At 38.7% G+C, this 19,652-nt stretch overlaps 2 protein-coding genes across 3 annotated transcripts in view; one reads left to right on the forward strand and one right to left on the reverse strand.

Moving 5' to 3' along the window:
• Positions 1–14,930, forward strand: part of LOC101465580 (adhesion G protein-coupled receptor D2) — an 87,530-nt gene extending 72,600 nt beyond the window's left edge. For both annotated transcript variants that reach the window (XM_004561998.3, XM_076874384.1), the window contains one exon: positions 14,620–14,930. In XM_004561998.3, coding sequence (XP_004562055.3) covers positions 14,620–14,757 — 138 coding nt within the window. In that variant the 3' untranslated portion in view covers positions 14,758–14,930. The remainder of the gene's footprint in view (positions 1–14,619) is intronic.
• A 173-nt stretch (positions 14,931–15,103) lies between these two features.
• The window catches only part of nr5a2 (nuclear receptor subfamily 5, group A, member 2), a 70,535-nt gene continuing 65,986 nt past the window's right edge, over positions 15,104–19,652 (reverse strand). Inside the window, exon 7 of the mRNA XM_004561999.4 lies at positions 15,104–19,641. Coding sequence (XP_004562056.1) covers positions 19,394–19,641 — 248 coding nt within the window. The 3' untranslated portion in view covers positions 15,104–19,393. The remainder of the gene's footprint in view (positions 19,642–19,652) is intronic.

Below are 19,652 nucleotides of genomic sequence, written 5' to 3' on the forward strand. Positions count from 1 at the left end.
TCCACCCCTTTCTCTTTTCACTCACTTCCATAATTTTCCTTGTAACAGCTTTCAACCTTTGACTGTTCTTACTGAGGCTCATGCCTTTACTAGCTTCTTTAAAATGTCCATGTTTAGCTGGTTAATGGGGGTTAAAGTGTACGATGGGGTTTGTAGTTTACTTTGACGAACTTTGTATCTTCACTCACCACAAAGACCTTCCACGCCAACAACATGTCAGCATGTTGCTGTGACTGTGTGTGCAACTATTCGGCTGTGACCTGCGGGTCACTGGCCAGGGCTGAGAACGCCGAAAATTGATGGATTCCATGTTCCTGGTTGCTCGATCTGTACGCCTCTAGCATTTAAGCTGTGTTATGATGTGCTTGTGATGCAAACCATGCTAAATGTCTGCAGAAATGAATGAAATGACACTCCATCAAACCAAACAGGAGCAATTTCTCCGGACAGACATAAACACATTCCTGTCGCTTATAAGAAGAATTTCTGTTATACTGTATCAGGGTTACCGAAACATGTTTTATATATGTGTATTATTAATAAATACTGCTTACCTGGCTATTTATGTTTTACTGTTTTAAGTATGTTTATACCTGTGAGATTTATTCATTTATTTAATTGTTTTTTTTGTCAGATTCTTGTATGTCTTGATGACCGTGACAAACCGTTTGTCAAAGTTCAAGGTTACTGTGACTTTATATCTGTCCTTTTCTCACAAAGGTGGTTTCATTTTAGCTCATACTTAGACTGAAGAATGAATTGGTTAGAAGTAACTGTTAGCCCCCAAAACATGTTTTTGGCTATAACTTGGGAATTCATGTGCTAATCATAACAAAATGTCTCACAAATGTCCAAATGAATAAAATGCTGATGTGATGAAACTAACAATGTGAAAAGAAAGAAATGTCTATAGTTTATGTACAGAAGAGATTATGACCATTATTTTATGAATGAGTGTAACAAACAAACAAACAAACCTTCCATTTCACTCTTATTTAACTGTCAGGTCTTGGATCTACTCTAAAAACGTGTTTGTTTTGTTGCAGAACCATCAGAAATTACACTATTAGGAACATTTTTGATTCAAATTTTCTTTGAATCTTTTTTAGCTCAGGACACATTCTTAAGCAGTCATGATTTTATTATCTCCTCTTTCTTGCCTCAGTGAAGCAATCATATTTATTGTGTTTTGGAATACATATAACCATATGCATGCTGAATAGCTTTACCTCACAGCAAAACACACATGCAGTTATGCTCTTCATGTGTGGGGGGTGGAGGGGGACGGGGTGCCAGTCATGTTCCATTAATCTGAATCAACATGTAGTGATTGATCAATTAGCCCTGCTTAAAGCTGGGGCTCAGGCTGATCAATAGCACTGATCACCGGCCAAAGGTTTTTCATTAAGACCTGCTGCTCTGCATGAGCAGACTCCATTAGCACAGACCAAATGGACTGTGAGCAATGTAAAACCTGTAGTGGAAAAACATATATACATCCTGCAGTTTTGCCCTTTATTCGATTTATATCCACGTTTGAGGCATATATTTAACGGCGTGTGTAATAATTTTATCTAATTTGCAAATCATTAGTGGTCGCTAAAACCGATTCCAACATAAAATCTTATTCCTGGTACCAACAATGTAGGTATAGGTGTTTCAAAAACTTCAAAAATAACAAACAGTTCATTCAAAATAATGTTGTATCATGTTTTCATGAATCGACTGTGGGTGTGTGGAAAAGTACTGTGATCATATTGTCCCACATAATACTTGGTGCTTACAGCGAGATTAAAAAAAGTATGTATTTATTTATTTATTTTCACACTACCACACTCTGAGCAGATAGTCGGGGCTAATCAGACCTTATAATGTTGTAGTTTATACAAAGTCTGACAAATGAATGATATAAATTATAGAACTTTTTAATGCCCATAAATATTTTTATAGTATAGTCCTTTGTTTTTAGGCAAAGACTTGCGTGCATATGTTTTACATTTCCCTATTTAATCCCTGTATAATCACTCATATTGCTTCTAAATATTGTTTTCAGTTCCATGGGTGGGCATGTCTGACTGTATTTCCTTTTTCAGCCCAGTCATTGTCAGCTTGTTTGTTAGTTACCTGAAAAAAGAAGCGGATGTCGCTGTGCCACAGTGATATGTCTGATCCACGACCCCATCAAACCCACGGGATCATCCGTAGCCTGAAACACAAAAAACACTGGTCAGCCACCACTGTCAAACTCACCTTTCTCACCCTTTCCTTACCCTCAGTGGGGCCAGGAGCCATTGTTTCACTTAAACAATCCTTATTGAATTAAATCTGGCCACATGCTTTGTTTAGTAAGACCGATGCGTACTGCTGTCATGGGTCCTATCGTTAATGTGCCATCACTACACCTCATATCCTTACCAGACACGTAGCTCTGTTTCCTCCATCTGTAGGTGAATGTGTGCGCACATGTCCCTCTATGGGTGTGTGGCAGTGACTGAAACCATAAAAGTGTGCTGGTAGATACGGTGAATGAGTAACCAGGAGGATGATGGGTGGGACTGTGTCTGTATGTGTGTGTGTGTGTGTGTGTGTGATATTGAGCATTAAATCCCTCATCAGAGAGAAAAACAGATAAGCAGTTTGACATTAGTGGCTTTAGTCACTGTTAGAAATGCCACAGAGAAATAGACATATAAACACCCTAGAAAAGGCTTACGAAATCCATATGAAATCCAACTTATTCATCTCTAATGTAATAGCCCTATAGCTCATGGTCATCCCAAAAAGTTTTCAGCAGCTGCTCGATCCAATAAACATAAAAGTCAATAAGAAATGTCATCAAAGCAAACTCCAACACCTTTGAGATGTATTTTATATATTTTGATCTGTGATTCACTTGTATTTGGGGCGACTTGTTCTCCTGATTGTTTAGAGAGTGCTATTAATTTAAGGTCACAGGACTGGATCCTCTCACTATCAAGACCATGTGGCTATCCTCCTTACCCGCTTTGAAGCAAGTTCTCTCTGTGGCATTGTTTTTGAAAACTTTTAATAAAACAATTAAAAGGAATATGAAATATTCAGAATTATAGGAAAAAATAACTAATGTGAAAAAAGTATTGCAATTGTAAAGCTTGTACCTTTTTGCCATTTAAACACTAGGGAAGCAAGATTAACATGTTTCAGGTTTGAGCAACGGCTAGGGGAGTAGATTGTTTTTTAGGAGGGGTGTCATAATTGTGATAACACTTACACGTGTTTGGGCACATGTGGCTGTATCTCAGTTTAGGCGGGAAGGAAGGGAGTTGGTCATAGAAATACTGTGGCAGACAGGAAGAGATCATCCTCATGTTACTATCGCTGGGGTTAAGCACTCTAACTCCCCAAGCCCAAATGTGTAGATTCAGAATATTGCTAATAGACTTACACACTGGTGCATACAGTGTTACAAACATAAACGTCTTCTCCCTCATGGTCTCTCATCTTTTTCCTTTTTACAAGTGCCACACAACTATTTTGTTACTATGATAAATTGGATTTTTTTTTCCTTTCCTGGGATTGGATGGCAGCACGGACATTTCCGTGAGTGGTCGATGGGATGGATGCACGGATGACACAGTATCCACCCCCATTGGGGAAAGGAAGTCCCTATCAGAACAAAACAGGAAAGAGACAAAGCAAAAACAAGTGCATGTCTTTTTGGACATTAAATCACTTCCTTTAGGACTCTGAACTGCTTGCCCCACCATCCTCAGCTTCCACCTATCAGCACACACACACGCACAAAGATGTGTGTGTGCATATAAAATTGCAAGTTATTCGGTTATTCATCTCTAAGCAGTAGTGTTGATAAACTCAGCTAATTAATATCAATAACAAAGAAAAGAGACTAGAGAGCTCATTTAGAATTGTAAATTTGCTTCAGTGGTAGGAGCTGGTGCCCTACAGTGTATGTCCAGCCTACCAGTCTTATTGCTTTAAGTTGCAGATGCGATGGGAATCATAGGATGTAAGTGGCATATAAATCCATGTATGCTGACAGATCATAAGCCCTGTCTGGATCCAGTGCCTTGATCTAAATCCAAAAACAAAAACAAAGAGACCAAAGTTCTTCTGCGGCTAATGCAGGAAAGGACAGGAAAATGGTTGCAGGAAAAGACAATGACCGGAGTTTTCATCCAGAACAAAAACACTAGTCTCACTCTGTCTTGGTAGTCGCTTTTGTGTGTTTGATACTCTGTGGCTCATTTCCGATATCTAGTGCAAGTCTTCTACAGACATTAGAAATGCAGTTCTCATATAGTGTTGTGCTCATCTCAGGGCACAGCTGTAAAAAATATGACTTCCTTCCTGAAAGCAATTTCCTGTTTATGTCTGAATGCAGGTCACGAGAGGGGTATAGTGGTTCCTACCTCATCCACCATCATGGTTCAACCCCAGACCTGATGATGCAGGATGTTATGAAGCTCATTGCCATTATCTTGAGCAAAATACCTGTCTAGGGTTGGCTCCTCCTTGAGCAAGACACTGAACTCGACTTCAGTGCATGTGCATGACATACATGTCTGCATCTTGATGTGTAAATTGTAAATTGCTTTGTCCTTTAAGGTATAAAAAGGGCTTCATAAGTACAGTCCACTTACATTTTCCAGTTCTGTCTTTTCTCTCCTTATTCCTAAGCTGTCTACTTTAATCCACAAAACACAAATAAGCAGATATTCACTAAGCAAACACACTGTTGTGACATTATTTACGTTTTATTCTCTCCACAAGACTTAAGAGACTTCCTCCACACCCCCAAATTGTCTCAATTGCACACACATGAATCTTCCTGAGGTGCCCTGTTTGTTTCATTTTCTGCTGATTTGCCTAAAACAGGCAGCGGCCGCTGCTGTCAATGTTTAATTTAAGAGCTCATGTTCCCCTCTGCACGGTATCTTGTGGTCGGGAGCATAGATGGGCTTTGTGGGGGGGTGCCATGGGTGGGTTGAGGGAAATTGGGTAGGTGGGTGGGGGGATTGATGGAGACCGGCAGGTCTCCGGGCGCCGTCATTAAGATGGCTCCTCGGTGTGGAGATGAGAAAGCATGCTCTGCACTCTGGGCTCATTGAAGATGCTCCCCTGCCTACTCGAAGCATCCATTATTTATAAGTTTTTACAAATTCCAACTGACATTTTTATCAGTTGGGAATGTCTGTTTCTTATTTGCCTACTCTGGGCGTGTCTGTCCTGCACCCAAAAGTTGGAAAAAAAATTTGAAATATAACCGGTTGACATTAAAAAGCACTTTGCAGCTGGCTGCAGTTATCTTCGACATCTATAATTAGGTTTTCAAGTTTTAGTTTTAAACAGTATTTTCAGAATCAAAGGGAAATAGGTGATATTGTTTGTAACAAAGTGGCATATTGGGCGGTGGCACACAGAATAAGTTATTAGTCATGTCTCCTTTAAACCTAATCACTTTGATAACATTGTATTTAACTTTACCCCTCAAGATTATTGAACATTACAAGAAGTAGATGTCAGACATGACAATCATATATCCGAATAAAAGCATATGTGCATTACTGACCAATGCAGGTCTATCAGGAAGCATCTCTCTGCTGTCCACCACCCCTTTCTCGTACATCTGTGGCAGAGCCAGTATTGATCTTACCGCTGCCCTGTTTGGTGTTCACAGCCTCGGGCTTCACACAGCCTTACCTCAACTTACATACTCACCTCATATTAGGCTCTCAGCTCGATATGCACTGTAAGGCTCTGAGACACTCCCACTTGTAAAATGTCAGCCAGGATGAACTCCCATAAAACAAGACAGAAAGCCCACTTACACACACATATAGATACATTTGTTAGAAATAATCTTTTGTAATACTGAAAATGTAGAAAGATTCAAATTAGAGGAAAAAAACAAACCTGTAAGGTGATTGAGGGCATTTGTATGATCGGAAATGATGTAAAGCGTACTCCATGGTCTTTGCAGTTACACCTCAGTTGAACACCTATACAGCTTCAACCAAAATAAACTTCTGTCACACATTGCTACAGATCCCACCACATCTCAGAGTTGCTCTGCTGTATTGAGATCTAGTGCCTGTGGAGGCCATTTGAGTATAGTGAGCTCATTGGCATACTCAAGAAACCAGTTTGCGCTTTGTGGCATGGCGCGTTACCCTGCTTGAAGCAGCCATGAGAAAATATGCATGCTATGGTTATAAAGGGATGGAGGTGGACATGGTCAGCAACAATACTCAGGCTGTGGCATTTAAATGATGCTCAGTTAAAAACCTAAGCAAATATCCCCCAAACCATCACCACCAGCGTCAGCCATTGATATAAGTCAAGAGGAATCCATGCTTTCATTTTGTTTATACCAAATGCTGATCCTAGCATCCAAATATAACAGCAGACATTGACTTATCAGACCACGTAATTAAAAAAAAACTTCTGTTGTCTGATTTTGGTGAACCAGTTTCCTGTTGTTAGCTAATAGGAGTGACTCTTGTGTGTAGTCTTCTGCTGCTGTACCCCATCTGGTTCGAGGTTTGGCATAATGATGCTCTTCTGCATAAGCTGGTTGTAATGAGTGGTTATTTGAATTACTGCTGACCAGAGAACTGTTGCTCACTGGATGTTTTCTCTTTTTCAGACCACTCTCTGTAGAAATGATTGTGTGGGAAAATCCCAGTAGTTTCCAAAAAACGCATACCAGCCTGTCTGACACCAACAAACAAGTCATGTCCAAAGTCATGTAAATCACCTTTTTTCCTCTTTCTGTAGTGCCAAAATACAGCAAGTTGCTTCAAGGCACCTTCTATTGTATAACCCTATGGTAATAGAGAGAAAACCCCAATAATCAGTCAATCCCCAATGAGCTAGCATTTAGCGACAGTGGGAAGGAAAAACTCTTTTTAAACAGGAAGACACTTCTGGCAGAATCAGGCTTAGGGAGAGTCAGCCATCTGTCATAACTGGTTGGGAGTGAAAGGACAGAAGACACAAGAATAAACAGTGCTTTCCACAATCGCCAACATAATACACAGTGGGATAATATCTTTTGGACAAATGGTGTTCCATAAATCAAGCCTATACTTCCAGAGATTTTTAGAATAAATGTCAAGATGCACTGGAACTGTTTTGACAGCATGCAATGGTCCAACATCTCAAGAAGACATTTTAATTATTTTGTCTTCATTTCTTTCACCCATCATTTGTTACAGAAAAAAAGTGTCTTTCTCAGGATTTGTGGCATAGTTTCCATACCACCATGTTTTGTTAAAGTTCATACATATACACACACCCTATCATTTTGACTTCAATACATAAATGGTTTTAAATGCTTTGCCCAAGGGCACCTTTGCTGTGATTGTCTAACCCAGCCAATTTGGTTTGTCTCGTCCATTTATTTTATAGCTTGTAGTAATGTGGTGTTCATGAATGACAAATGCACAGTCCTGACACTATTATCCTGAGTTGGAAGGCTTATATAGCTTAAAATGATTTTAAAGATTTAAAGTGACTTTGTGACATAAGGAGGTGCATATTACTCGACAGTTGTGCAGACTGCCATGTGGTGACTAAAATTAACCACAGACACCCATGATTAGAGTCGAAATTTAAGATGCAATGAAAAAAAAACCCACCCAAATATACAAGAAGTTGTCTTAAATGTATTTCATTATGCTTTCATGTAAATGTTCAACTTCTAGGGTATAAGCTGTTTGCTCACCTTTATTTCTTGTTATCCGTGGTTAAACACTTAATAAATAGCTGGGCAGTCTGTTAGCTTTGCTCATGTATTCTTCCTTGAAAAGCTGTGTTGTGCACACTGTCAAAAAAAGGACACACCAACTCACCACTATAGAATGCTGTGTTATTTGTGGTGTAGTACAGTTAGAAGGCTATTTTGGGAATTTTGTCAAATTGATACAGTAACTTGATTGGAAATCTAAGGAGACGAAACACAGCATTCACAGCTATGTAGGGCTAGGTCATGGTCTGGTGTTTGGGGTAGGCTGTGGTCTGGTGATGAGGGTAGCAGCTGCCTTGATGTCCAGTGCCTAGCATAGTAATGACATCCAACAGTGCTTCAGCCCACGCAAAAACTTTACACTCAAAACTTTTCACTATCTTCACTATCAACCACAAAGCACAGAATCTATAAAACTACATACTTATGTCATTAACGATGTAATACTTCTGAAATGATAAATTAGTGATTTATTGTAATAGATTGAGCTCAACTTTTGACAGCCTTAGAACTCTAGGTGATGATAGGCAGCCTTTCCTCTATTAACTTGACTTCTGGTCTTTATAAAACTGAGCAAGTGCCGAACAGATGCTGAGGGGATGTTCCCTAAAGATCTTCCATGGGGATTATACTCCTAATTTTACTTAGTAATGTTTAAGGCTGTGGTGTTGCTTCATAGGAGCTTCATTACAGTGTTACTGCTGCCTCTGGCAAAGGACTGAACCTCTTAAGAGTCTTAGTAGCTTAGAGAAACTGCTGCTGTCTCAAGAGAGGGACAGCAGACTAAATAATCAGTTTCCCATCACAGTGACAATGTGAGAGCAGCTGTTTGCATCTGAAGGCCTGCCAGCAATTGTCAGTTGTGCTCTGAGACACTGAAGGAAAGAAAAGAGGCACGAAGGGAGTGAAAGCTTAAAGAAAAGTTTCTTTCTGCTTGATTCAGGCTTCTAAAGGGTTTTGATATTGATTTCACCAACAGACCTGTAGTTGTATGTCTAGAGAAGGGCTAAATCTGTCTGTGAAAACACATGTTAGTAGAGATAGAGACAAACACATGATAAATTTAAGCAGAGTCTTGTATTTTTGGTGCTGTATGCTAAAATAAACAGTACTTTTTGAGTTATGGTGCACATTCTTCATTTGTGTTACACCAAGCCTCCGAACTCTCAAGTTGTTTTGATGGAAGAAGAATGCTTTTTTGTCCATTGTTTTGCTGTCCACAGAAATAAATCCTCTGGGATTATAATAAACTATATCTCAAGCATAGTGCATGTTTACATTGTAAAAAGTGTCTGTGCAAATATGACAATGGTCCCCAGCTCAAGGCTATTGCTGGGCTTGAGGGACTAAAATGTCCCTCACATCTTTGGATGTGTGACCACCACCCTGCCCAACTTGAAGATTAATAAATGAGCAAAGAATTTTGAACCTTTCATTCTTATACATTTTGCTGTTTTTAAAGAGTAGATGGTCTGTTCCAGCATTTTTATTAGGCACTACCTGGTTTCTTATGGTTTCTTGATACTTTGTCTTGTTTAGTGTCGGTTTTATATTCTGCCGTTCTGTTTTTTATTCTGTTCCTTTAGCTCTTGCTTGTTTCAGTTACTTTGTGTGTTACAACCCGGCTCAAAAGCTGAAACATAAATATGGAAACTAACACGAGAAGAGGGTTTTATTTTAAATTCTATAACAAATTAGCTAAAATAGCTGGTACCACTAAGACAAAGACTAGTGTGCCTCCATGAAAGCCTGCCTCAGGTTTGCCTTTATCCACACCTGACTAGGTGTTGTCAATTAGCAACAGCTGAAAAGTCTTGCACTGCCACTGCAAAGAGATTAGGGCCTGCAGAGGGACTTAACAATGTGTGTGCTTAGAGCTTATTTGTCCCCTCCATGTTTCCTTTGCCTCCTGTGTTGAGTTTATTCATGTGTCTATGTTTCTCTATATAGCTATTGTTTATCACTTCCTGTTTTATTTTTGCAATTAATTGTCTCATGGGTATTGTGCTAGTTCTACTTCCATTGGCTTGTCTCATTGTCTTGATTATCCTCACCTGTGTCTCATTACCCTTTTGTTTCGATGTCACCTCCTGATTAGCCTTTTGTGTGTGTGTGTGTGTGTGTATATATGTATATATATTTTTTTCTCCCCTCTGTCCTTTGTCATTGTTGTGCTAATAAACGAGGGCCCCAGAACAAACCTATGAATAGAGTGGCCACTCAATCAATCATTTGGCATCTCCCTCACTGATAAAACAAGGCTTGTCACCACTGAAGCCTCTCAAAGCACAGAGAGCTGGTGATCAGCATGTGAGGACGAGGTGCTGGGCTGTTGTGGCTGTGTATGGTTCTTCCACATGCTATTTTCACAAGCTCCTGTTTGCTGAATGAATAAATTGTTACATTGCCAATATGTCTTATTTCTTCAGACTTCAGTCATTCAACCCAATAAACAAAACAAGAGTCAGTAGCAGAATAAGCTATTTGGCATTGGCAGAGAAAATTTGGCAACTTTTTATGGGCACAACCCACATACTCAACTCTGCTGCTAACCCACAGGAAAATAAGCAGCAATAAAATCTATTGCCAAGAACCATTGTTAGAACAAAAACCAAAAACATATTTCCTTACCTTTGTGCTAGATTTATAATCCTCTGTTATAAACTGAGCCTACTTCCACATAGAGGAACGTTCCTGGCCATTAGAGCGGGATCTCAGGCTATGATGAACATTTTTTAATTTACCAGACGCATGCTTTTTTTCAGCACTCATGCAGACAATTTTTTAACCTTGATTTTTTTCTCTGGCACAGTCCAGTCATTGGTAATTGTAAGCAGCCTTACTTTTGTTTACTACCTTAGAAATTGGCGTATTATGCCACAGAAATTTATTATCTTTGTTTGGAAAATTGACTAGCATTTCGAAAGCTCTGTTGTTAGATGCAGCATACAGTATGATATGTTAGGTGGCAACCACAATCATGACGCAGTCACAATTACCAGAAGACCATCAGAAAACAGCAGCGGGTAGAAGAAATGTTGAAATATAATAAAACTGCGTAACCACCAGTCAGAAAACAGCTGCACCAGAACTGGGAGTGCAGAGACAGACTGTAGACTGAGGGACAGATGGGGATTGTTGCTTGAACATGGATAGCCAAACTGCAACGTGTAAGCCACACACAGATTTATAGTTTTACAGTCAGAGCAAAGGCTACTGCACACGTCACACTGACTCAGCTGTGACATGTCAGCATGTTTCCAGGCATATTGTAGGGACCACAACTATCCGAGGGGTGTTCAAAGTAAAAATGTAAATTACAATCACCCGAAATGGCCCAAGAATCCACTGTGCAAAATTATCAGACAGGTTAAAAAAACATCTATGTACAGCAAGTACAATTTTCTTCTCGCTCCTTTTTCAGTTTTTTTTATTTTTTTTATTTCAGTTTTTATTTGTTGTTATTATTATTATTTTAATCATCTTTAGTCTGTCTCACTAAGAAATGCTAGGAGGTCATAGCAAAAACATACATATTTGTCTGGATTTTTCATAGGAAAACAGTCGCTTTACCCAGAACTCTGCAGAAGAGGAACAGTGTTGTGATATTCAGGTTGTCATGTCATTACAGATGCCACATACCTCTTTTGTAGCTCCCATAGAGGACTCTTTTTGATAATGTTCACGCAAAGGTCAAGATTCCACATGTAGTTTTTCACCAGCATTCACCTTCGCCACTTGGCTGAGGTCTGGCATGATTAATTCTTTGTGTCTTGCCATCTCTCTGTGTGCCAGGTTCATCTTGCTTACAATGGAGCCAAGCAAACACAGGAGAAAAGTGTGTGCTTGAAAGTGTGTGTGTGTTTTTAAAAGACATTGGTGCAACTGTTTTAACAGGGCGACTCTGTTTGAATTAGATGTTCTAACCCCCCGCTTGCTAAATGGATTTCTAAAGTGGCTGTAGTTGGAGGCTTTCAATCGGATGCAACCTTGAGTCCTTTTTTATGTGAGCTCTGTAGGATTTAAGTGCCGGTATAACATGAGCACGACTGAATGCATGCTCCTCATTTTTTGAAATTGAAAAATCTCCAAAGGCTCTCCCCATTGTGCAGGCAATTAATGGAATGCTGGCAGCGAGGTTCAGGTGCTTAAAAGTTGTATTTTTTTCCTCTCTCTCTCCTGATCTCTTTTTAATGACTAATAAAGGATAATCATCGTGGAAAAAACATCATAATGCTGTAGGCTTCCTCTTTATGCACAATGATGTATAATGCATGCTTTGAAATGAAACGGCAGCGGCCTTCGAACCATTCCATCTCCAAACCTTAGTGTATTTGTTTTGCATGCCACAGTGAGGCTTTTGCATAATAATTGTGAGTGTTCCCTTTAACAGTACTTGCCTATTAATTTGATCTTTACATTTTTAAAGTTTGTCCATCAGGCCGCCAAACAATGGCTCCTCCAGTCGCTGTTTGGCGTAAGTGATTGCAACGTAGGCTAATTGCCTCTCTAAAGAGTTGTTTCCTTTTTTATCCTCTTTGTTTTTTATGTTTTAGTGTTGAAGCATATGAATAAATATAAGTGATCAATAAAACCTTTCCCCTTAACTTTTTGAACAGTCTTTAACATGTAAGAACTCCCTTTCTTCTTATATGAGGTGAATATATAAAAAGCTAATATCGGCTTTCATGACCTTTTTTGGGGAGGGTTTTTCTTTTGCTCTTTGGTTCATTTTAAACTTAAAATGTCTTTGTGCTCTGCTTTTGCACCGATAATCAGGCAACCCTGGTTGGATAAAAGGGAAAGGTTAAAAAGGTTAACGTCACACAACGTTGTACTCAGAATTTAAGATGGTACAAATGTGCCAAAAAGTCTTTTTCAATGGTCAAAGTAAGTTGATTTTTATTTCCCTTTGATGTATTGTTACTGCCAGAACTACTTTACAGGGAGTAAATTGGGGGAAGAAGCCGAGGGTCTGGAAGGGGGCTTTTTCCCCCCAGTTGCTCCAGTAGTAAAATGCAAAGTTTCTGATAAGAGGGTAAACTGCTGCCTACTTTTGGTCTAATGATATACAATGACTGAGTCGGTACATGTGGCTGTAGATATTTCATTCAAACTCACAGCTGTCATTATTTGTTTTTAATAAAGACAAATAATTAAGACCGAACAAACAGTAAAAGTTCAGCTCTCTCGTAAACTCACTGATTAATTTTATTTAGTAGTTGTGCTTGTCTCCGGCCTGTCAAGCCTCCGGGCCTGCCTGAAACTGGACTGAATATCAAATTTGCTTATTCCAGCATTCAGTTGCTCATTTTCTTGCAATCTTGGAACCCATCCAATAGATTTCTTTCTCTCTTTCTTTATTTCTTTCTTTTTTTTCTCTCCTCGTGCCCTCAATCTCTTTCTCTTTGACTGTGCTTGACAATACAGGGAAACATACAAGCGCATCTCGGTAAATTCGAGTGATGTGGTTCCAGAGTTTAAAAGCTTCACATAACACTAGCAGACACAACTTGGGGCTGTTTGTGTGACGGAAAGGAAAACTTGTTTAGAAACTGACAGCACTGTGTGTGAGAGAGATTTAACAAAAAAAAAAAAAAAACAACTGTATGTGTGTGTTGCTTTTGGCAAGTTATTCATTTGTATTTTTTTTCCTTGCTCTCTGTGTGGTTATCTTTTGAGTTGGTTGGTTTGGAGCTGATGTCCACCTTTGGGGATGCACATAGCATGCATTTCTGAGTATTTTCACCTGAGGCTGCACTTGTTAGAGTCTGTGGATAAATGTATATACATTATTTATACAAATTCAGGGCGAGTGAAAGCAGGTTTAACACGTTTACAGACAGGAGGCCAAGCACTGAAAGCCAAGCTCCAAGTGAGGATTGCAATGCTGTGTGAGGGGAATCGAGCTGGCCGCTTGCTCATCTGTGACCAGCATCCTTAATGCTGCGTGTGAACACAGACCGTATTATCTTTACTGCCTCAGCAATTAAATGATCCCTCGTATCAGTTGCATCGTAGGAAGAAATGAAAACTAATAGCCTGTTAAAAGTTTGGTATTTACAAAAGGCTCTTAAGAAACCTCTTGGCTTTGTTGCTGAATTTTTTATTTTCTAAAAATGTAGAAAAGGACTAGTGACTGTTCAACAACTTCTTCTTCTTCAGTTTAGAAATTATGTATGTGTCTTTAAGAAAACATGAGAAGAGATTAATGAACCTAAGAGAGGGATGGGGAGAGAGAAAGGTTGGCTAGAAGGCAGAGAGAACTGTAAGGTGGATCAAACTCGTGGCAGATCATGTCGTGTGGAGAGTTAAAGGCAAATATAAAAAGGATGAGTATTTGCACAAAATTACACTTGCTGCCAAAGTACAGCTCTTTAGATCATTTATCAACCTCTTTGTAACAACCTCACATTGTAACAGTAAAATCATGCTTTAATGTGAATATTGTGCTGCTGAAGGCTGTTGAGCAGGACAGCTTTTTACAGTTTAATCGCTTCTGATATAAAACTCTGTATTTGACTTTGAAACCTCAACTGTAGACCTTAATTAACGTTCTTTCAGTCACTCACTAAAGGGTTTCATTTTAAAACGTTGTACTGTACACAATAGTTAGAAATGATTGGCGATTGCATCCGTTCGTAATATTGTTAAAAATTGTTGCAAATGTTGTAACAACAGTAATTTAATAGTGGGGCTCTTCCACCATTTTTTACTGACTTCAGTGACAAAGCACTAGATACTGTACTTCATCCTCCTCCCAGCATGAAACGAGAGTTACCATTTGTGTTGCATTGTTACAGTATAGATAAGTAGTGCTTCCCTAAAGTTACTTGAAATTTCCCACTTACCCATCCCTCTCCTTCATTTAGGAGCTGCCTGCTTCAGAAGTGAATGCCTTGCCACCTGGCTGCAGTCTTCATGTTCCCATGGACCTCGAGTTTTCAGCTTCCTGTTTCCCTCGCAGCCCTACACCTCAGAAAAGCTACGATCTTGTCCACATAGACTGATCTGTCATGATGTTTTTGGTGTTTCTGTACTTCTTATTTGACATTTATCTGCCCCCCCCAAATTGTCCTTGATTTGTACTTCCTTTACGATGCCTTGGATAATAACATATCGCCTCATGTATATATGTACGGTTATGATCTAAACTGAACAATTAATGATGTGTACATAATGATTTTAAATATGTTTGTCTTTTTTCTCCAGGAAAACAATGTAATTATTTCTCATTGCAACAGGTACTCACGTTGCAATCATACACATAATTTCCCTGAAATAACAAATGAAGTGGAAGTGGGCAGCATTAGTGTGCAGAGGGAGTGAGAACCTGGTGTTATAAGCATAAGAATTATTTATTGAGATATGAGAAAAAACTCAGTTAGCCCCATTGAGAGAAACTCCAGGACCTGGAAGTGATGGAAGTGTTCAAAATGTCAGCAAAAGGGTGAAAAAAGCCAAAGCAGAAAGGAAATAGCATTTAGATTTTTTTGTCTCCATCTGTTGACAGTGCACATGAGCATATAACACACAAAAGTAGTTGTTGTTTGAATCTTGTGTACAAGTCTGTTTCACAATCACTACGTGTTCTACAAAAATGTGTTGTGAAGCAAACAGGTGGGATTTACACCATTTATGATAACTTCTCACTGGCAAGCTACCAGAAACACTTCCTCAGACCATTTATTTGAATATCTTCAAACATAATTGTCTTAGGTGTTGGAGCAGGACTGCAGTGATGATACAACAAACATGCAGTAAAAAGCAGGACTTATGCATTGCCACATTAGTGGCTTGTGTTGCCTACATGAGTTGTGGATTTCACTGTATGTTACAATTAGGTCCGTAGGTTTATTGTGGATTTTAAATCGCAGGATAAAGATGTGACTGAAGTGCATGCTTTCAGCTTTAATTCAAGGTCTTTAACAAAAGATTTGCATTTACTGTTTAAGAATTACAACTATTTTTAATAGTCTCCTATTTACAGAGGCTCAAGCTTTAATGACTGACACACAGCTACACAGAGAGGTGACGCCTGTTCCTTTGTTATTTTATGGCAAATGAACCAGACATAATATCTAAAGTTTAAGTGTGTTGAATTTGTGTTTTATAGCTTTTCATTAGAATTTGTTTCAGTGCAGTGAGAGATAGCAACAACTTTAGCAGTGTTCAAATTAACAGTCTGGTTCATTCTTAAAAAGAGTGAATGCACTGACCCACTCAGTGACAGCAAAAGGCCTGAAAGACCAAAGAAGACAACTAACTTGGTTAATGACAGAATTTTTTTCCACATTAAATAATAAAAATAACTTTTCATCTAAAAAAGTCATGAATACTTGTATTATCAAGAGACCCCAGAACGAATGGAAACACGGAGGGTTTACAACAAGGTGCAAACCACTGGTTACAGTCAGGAATGAGAAGGCCGGATGAGACTCTTTCAGAAAACATCTTAAAGACCTGCACACTGTAAAAAATATTTAAAGAGATGAAACCAAGTTTTGCTTGTACCAGAATGATGGGAAGAGATAAGTATGGAGAAGGCGAGAAACAGCTCATGCTATCTGTTGTTATGGCATGGTTATGTATGGGTGGCAGTGAAACTGGGTCCATAGCGTTTATTGATGATGTGACTGCTGAGCAGGATGTGGCAGAAGTAGCAGGATGAATTTGGGCTTTAGTCTTTGTTTCGATTCAGAATAATGCCACAAAACTGAAGGTCGATGGAGTAAAAGGCCTTCAGAGCATCTCGTAGGTGGAAGGAAGTCCATTGGTTCAAGACTTCAATCATTCGTTCACTGCAAAAGATTTTCATCCACATATTAAAAACAATCCTTGCATTTGAACTGTTAGCTTGTTCAAATAATTTTGAGCCTCTGAAAATGGGGTTCTTTGTATAAAAATGGCCATAAGTCATAATCAGTTAATGCAAAACTTTTGTTAAACTCCTTGAATTAAAGATGAAAGTCTGCACTTTAATCAGTCCTCGATTGTTTGATTTAAAATCTATACTGTTGTGTACAGAAATTACAAAAATTGCACCTTTGTCCAACAAATTATGGACCTAACTGTACGTGAAGTCCAAGGCACCTGCAGAACCTAAACACTGACTTTGAGAACGTGAATGAGAGGTAAGATTGTGTGACCAGAACACAAAAGTAATGATCGGATTCAGAAATAACTTAATGACTTTTCTGTACATTAAACATGCCGCTGAAAGACTTTAGCTCATTCGATGACTTATTAACAAAATGCTTTAAAGATAAAAAACACACACACCACAGGTTGATGTGGGAGGGAAATTGTGATAAACAACTACTATACATATGGGGAAACTTGGCAAGAGAATAATTTAGGCTGCTGTGTTTTTTTTTTTGTTGTTTTTTTAAAGCTGCTTTTCTTAACTTGGGACACAATAATAGAAGTCACAGCTCACAGGGGAAAGATGCAGTCTTTGGTATAAGAGCAAACTGGACAGAACAATGATGCAGGATGTGAATAAGTAAAACTAACGTGGCACAGACGTCTTTCACACCTACTCACTTAAACACAATACTTGTTTCAATGTACAGACTTGCATGAACATTTAAAAGACTGAAAACTTGTGATTTTTCTTTCTTTCTTTTGTCTTATTTTTCTTTTTTTCTTCTTTTCTTTTTCTCTTTTTTATTGGAAAGCCTGTTATTTTTGCTCCAGACCTGCATTGTCGAACTACTTATGGAAACGAAACAAGAACATGCTACAGTAAACAAATTTATTTCGGCGTGGACACCTTACGTCATGTAACACATAGATGGAAATATAGCGACGCAATAAATTATCTTCATTATTAAGCGTAACCAGTGACATACTATACATCAAAAATGTCAAAGCACTGTAAATAAAAAACAAACAGAAAAAAGCAAAAGGCTTTTACAAATAAAAAGGTCGGAAGCGAAAAGGAAGTCTTACACAGACATCAATGCTTAAAAAACCCCCCCAAATAAAACAAATGTTTGAATGCCAGCAGACACAGAAATTAATATTTTAAGTGTGATTCCTCCTTGATTTTAGTGTCTCACGACATAATTTAAGTACTGCTCAAAACAAATAAAAAAATAAAACACTATACACACACCAAAGAAAGCAAACCAGAAGGATCTTTTTTTCTCATTAATTTCTTTTTTTCTTTCTTTTTTTTTTTTTTTTTTAGGAAATCATTGCTTTGCAATTTATGCTTCATCACAGTTCTCTCCCATTTGACCACATGAATGTAAACAACTGCTGAATTATTCTTTTTTTTTATTTTTACAACATTAATACTTTTTATATATATATATTTATATATATATATATTTATATATTTGTACATATTTTCATTCACATCTGCACGGTTAGCTAGCATGGTAATGAAATAAGGCAAGACTCACATAACTGTGACATCACAATGTTTTTTTCTCTTATAATACTGATTATTAAGGTATTTGTCATTTCCTTCATCTGTTCTGCAGCAGGCTTTGGTCTTTTCGGACAAAGGCAGGATCGTTCCTTCTCCGTCTCCAGAACCACATTTTGTTTTGTTCCAGTTTTAGTGAAATATTAAAAAGGACAGGGTTTTTTTTGTTTGCTTGTTTGTTTGTTTTTTTGCGGGAAACAGGGCTATAAATACAATTTAAGCTGACATTAGTTAATTGAATTTATTTAACACTGGTCTTTCTGAGGTACATAGTCTAACATAACATGGAGAGATGGAATAAGAAAGGAGAACTGCATGGCGACCATGAGGAGCAAATGACTTCAATTACAAGAGAAAAAAAGACGTCTTCTTCTTATTCACCCATTTAGCATTTTGTTCGCTAACAAATTAGAATTTTATTTTTCAACTTTCAGTTCTCCCCTTTCAGTTCGGTCGAGCTGCCACTCGTTTTTTTTGTGAGTTAAAAAAAAACAAAACAACAAAAAACAGACGTGATGGTAGCTGAGAGTCTCTTGCCTGGTTGACAGCTTGTCATTTTGCCCTTACAGTACCAAACAACAACTAAAAGCCAGTTTTATTGATAGAGCGCACAAGAGAATCATTGACCAAAACAAGCCACCGCTGTAGTCACAAAGCTCTTTTAAAGATGGGCAGTGTTATTCAGCTTCCCCTTTTTGTCAGCACAGAAAGCCTCTCAATGGCATTACCAGCACTAAAACATTTGTGGGCTCTTGAATTCTTAAAGTTGCAGTCTGACAGTCTGATAGTCTTGCTTGTGCAGATGATCAGAAATCATCTTGTACAGTCAAATGCAGATTCTGCTTCAAGTGGTTGTCTTTTTTATCTTTCTTCCTTTCAGCATCGTCTTTTTCTGTCTGTGGTTGAGGAAAAGTGACTCCTTTTTAGAGTTTTTATTGTGTTTTTTTTTCTTTCTACAATAAAGGGATCCAAATGCTGTTTGTCTGTGCACGTTATGAGTCTCTGTGCACGTGTTCGTCCACTTCAAGTTGTAACTTGAACCACACACACACACACACAAAAAAGAGCTCGATAAAACTGCTCCCCATCCTCTAGGTCACCACATAGTCAAGTGTGAGCTGGAGGTTTGGTTTTGGTGAAAGCATTATTTGGAGTTTCTGGACTGCTGCAAAACTGCACAGCTGCACTGCGGGTAGGAAAGTCGCTTCCTAAGCTCTTTTGGCGTGCAGCATTTCAATAAGCAGGTTGTTGCAGGGCACGTCGCCGTTCAGGTGTTTGTAGTAAAGGTATTCTTCGGCTTGCAGGCTGATGGCTCGTATCTCGGGTAGCCGAAGGAGCAGCTGGCCAAACTTGTCCGTTTGCTGCGGGTAGTTACACATGACGTAGTCCAGCAGCGCTGCATTGACCTGCTCCTGGACGCTCTCGACCAGGTGAAAATTCTCCAGGTTCTTCACATCTACGGGAAGG

This window comes from Maylandia zebra, linkage group LG15 (assembly GCF_041146795.1).
Source record: "Maylandia zebra isolate NMK-2024a linkage group LG15, Mzebra_GT3a, whole genome shotgun sequence".
NCBI classification, from domain to species: domain Eukaryota; kingdom Metazoa; phylum Chordata; class Actinopteri; order Cichliformes; family Cichlidae; genus Maylandia; species Maylandia zebra.